The following is a 2186-nucleotide window of genomic DNA, read 5'->3' as shown; positions in this document are numbered from 1 at the left end:
GATTGGCTGCTTAGAAATTAAGTGTTAACGAGCAGTTGCACAGGTGTACCTAATAAAGTGGCCGGTGAGTGTATATATATATATATATATATATATATATATATATATAATTATTGTGTTACTATTATTAACAGTTGTAATGCTTTGTCTTTGCAGTTACGTGCGGACGCCTACAATGAGGTAAAACCAGTTTTATTTATTATTTTTTGTATTTGCTGATTTTATCCCAAATGAGCCTGACTTCTATTTTTAAAGTTAAATATGTTCTTTCTAAACTTGTATCTGTTTCTCTAGTCCAGACCTTTCTGCCCGGCAACAGCAGAAACAGAGAGCCAATCACAGCTCCCGGAGTCTCCTCCCTCCCTGGCGACGGCCCCTCCCTCTGCCTCTTTGTTCAGCCAATGGCCTGTCTGCTCCGCTGGCCGTCGGCCAATCAGCAGCCAGCTCCCAGTTCCTCAGCTCAAATAAAGAGGTAAAGAAACAGGTGTTAAACTCCCGGCTCGCGCAAATCGTCTAGGTACTATATCATTATCACTATTATTAGTAGTATAATTTTTATTATTATTGTTTTTAGTATTACTTTAGTATACTTTCTTTCTGTCTTTCTTCAGCGAGGGAAACGAGTCTCTCAGATCCGAATCCGCCGGGCGTCGCCAAGGGAAACGCTGCTGACCCCAATGGGACTACCAAAGGTCAAAAGGTCAGGGGGGGGGGTGAAAATAGGAAAAAAACAGAGAAACCTGAGTAAAAAAGTCAAAATATTAAAATGTAATTGTTTTTAGGTTAAAGAAGAAGGAGTTCAGTCTGGAGGAGATTTACACCAACAAGAACTACAAGTACCCCTCCACCAACAGGTTAGGAACTACAAATCCCACATTCTACATCAGACACACTTTAAACTTCAACTCCCAGCATGCCTCTGTGTCGCCTGCAGGAGTCTGGAGACGATCTTTGAGGAGCCGCGGGAGAAGGATGGAGCGCTGCTCCTGATTGGCCAGCAGCGTCGGCGCAGGCTCCTCCTCTTCCCCGACTTCACTCAGCCACGGAAGAGGAAGAGGGCGGGGCTTCCTGTCGCCATGGCGCCCAGGAAGCGCGCAGCGGCGCGTCGCCACGGCAGCGGAGACGGCGAGGACGTCAGCGCCGACGTGATGCTGCTGCAGCGACTCAGCGCGCTGGAGGACTTCCTGACTCGGCAGGGCCTGGACCTGTGACATCACTTCCTGTCAGCTGACTGGAGGCTGCTCGCTGCTACCGCTGTGGTACCATGGTTACCCTGGTGACGCCGTCAGCACGTCCGTCTGATGGAGCGGCTTTTAACGTAGTTTTTTTACAGATTAGGCTGTTTTTAAAATGTGAAAGTTCTTAAATATTTAATGTTATCAGATTTTAACATTCAGGAGCCCCCCCCAACGAATCAGGCAACTAAGAGGCCCCGCCCACACCGTGATGTAGGCCCTGCCCAAATCCTGACTCGGAGGCTCCGCCCCCATCATGGCTCAGAGGCCCCGCCCATATCCTGACCCAGAGGCCCGCCCAAATCATGACTCAGAGGCCCCGCCCACACAATGACTCAGAGGCCCCGCCCACATCCTGACTAACAGACCAGTGTACTGGTCTGTGAGTCTACTACGATCATTTTGAGTACTCTGATTAGTCTGATTAGAGTACTCAGAGTATTAGTACTTTAAAGTGTAATATATATTTCTGCGGACGTTTCTATTTTTGAAACAATAAAGTTTGTTTCTGCTCACTGATGTCGTTCACTGTTGTAATCTGATTACTAGTTACTTTAGTTACTAATTTAGTTACTTTAGTTACTAGTTACAATAACTAACCCTAACTATAACTAACCTAACCCTAACTATAACTAACCTAACCATAACTAACCCTGACTATAACACACCTAACCATAACTAAACTAACCTAACTATGACTAACCTAACCATAACTAAACCTAACTATTACTAACCTAACCCTAACTATAACTAACCTCTACCTAACTATAACTAACCTCTACCTTACTATAACTAACCTAACTATAACTAACCTCTACCTAACTATAACAAACGTCTACCTAACTATAACTAACCTAACCCTAACTATAACTAAACTAAACTAACCTAACTATGACTAACCTAACCATAACTAAACCTAACTATTACTAACCTAACCCTAACTATAACTAA

The 2186-nt window shown here is 44.4% G+C and overlaps 1 protein-coding gene across 1 annotated transcript; it reads left to right on the top strand.

Moving 5' to 3' along the window:
* The first annotated feature begins 264 nt into the window (after positions 1-264).
* wu:fi75a02 (proline-rich protein 14) lies at positions 265-1754 on the top strand. The gene is made up of 4 exons (XM_034895562.1): positions 265-472; positions 612-700; positions 783-854; positions 935-1754. The coding sequence occupies exons 2-4, from the start codon at positions 678-680 to the stop codon at positions 1209-1211; spliced, it is 372 nt and encodes a 123-aa protein (XP_034751453.1). The 5' UTR covers positions 265-472; positions 612-677; the 3' UTR covers positions 1212-1754.
* Positions 1755-2186: the final 432 nt, after the last annotated feature.

Source organism: Etheostoma cragini, chromosome 16 (assembly GCF_013103735.1).
Source record: "Etheostoma cragini isolate CJK2018 chromosome 16, CSU_Ecrag_1.0, whole genome shotgun sequence".
In the NCBI taxonomy this organism is placed as follows: Eukaryota; Metazoa; Chordata; class Actinopteri; order Perciformes; family Percidae; genus Etheostoma; species Etheostoma cragini.
This window is presented reverse-complemented; position numbering and strand designations above follow the sequence as displayed.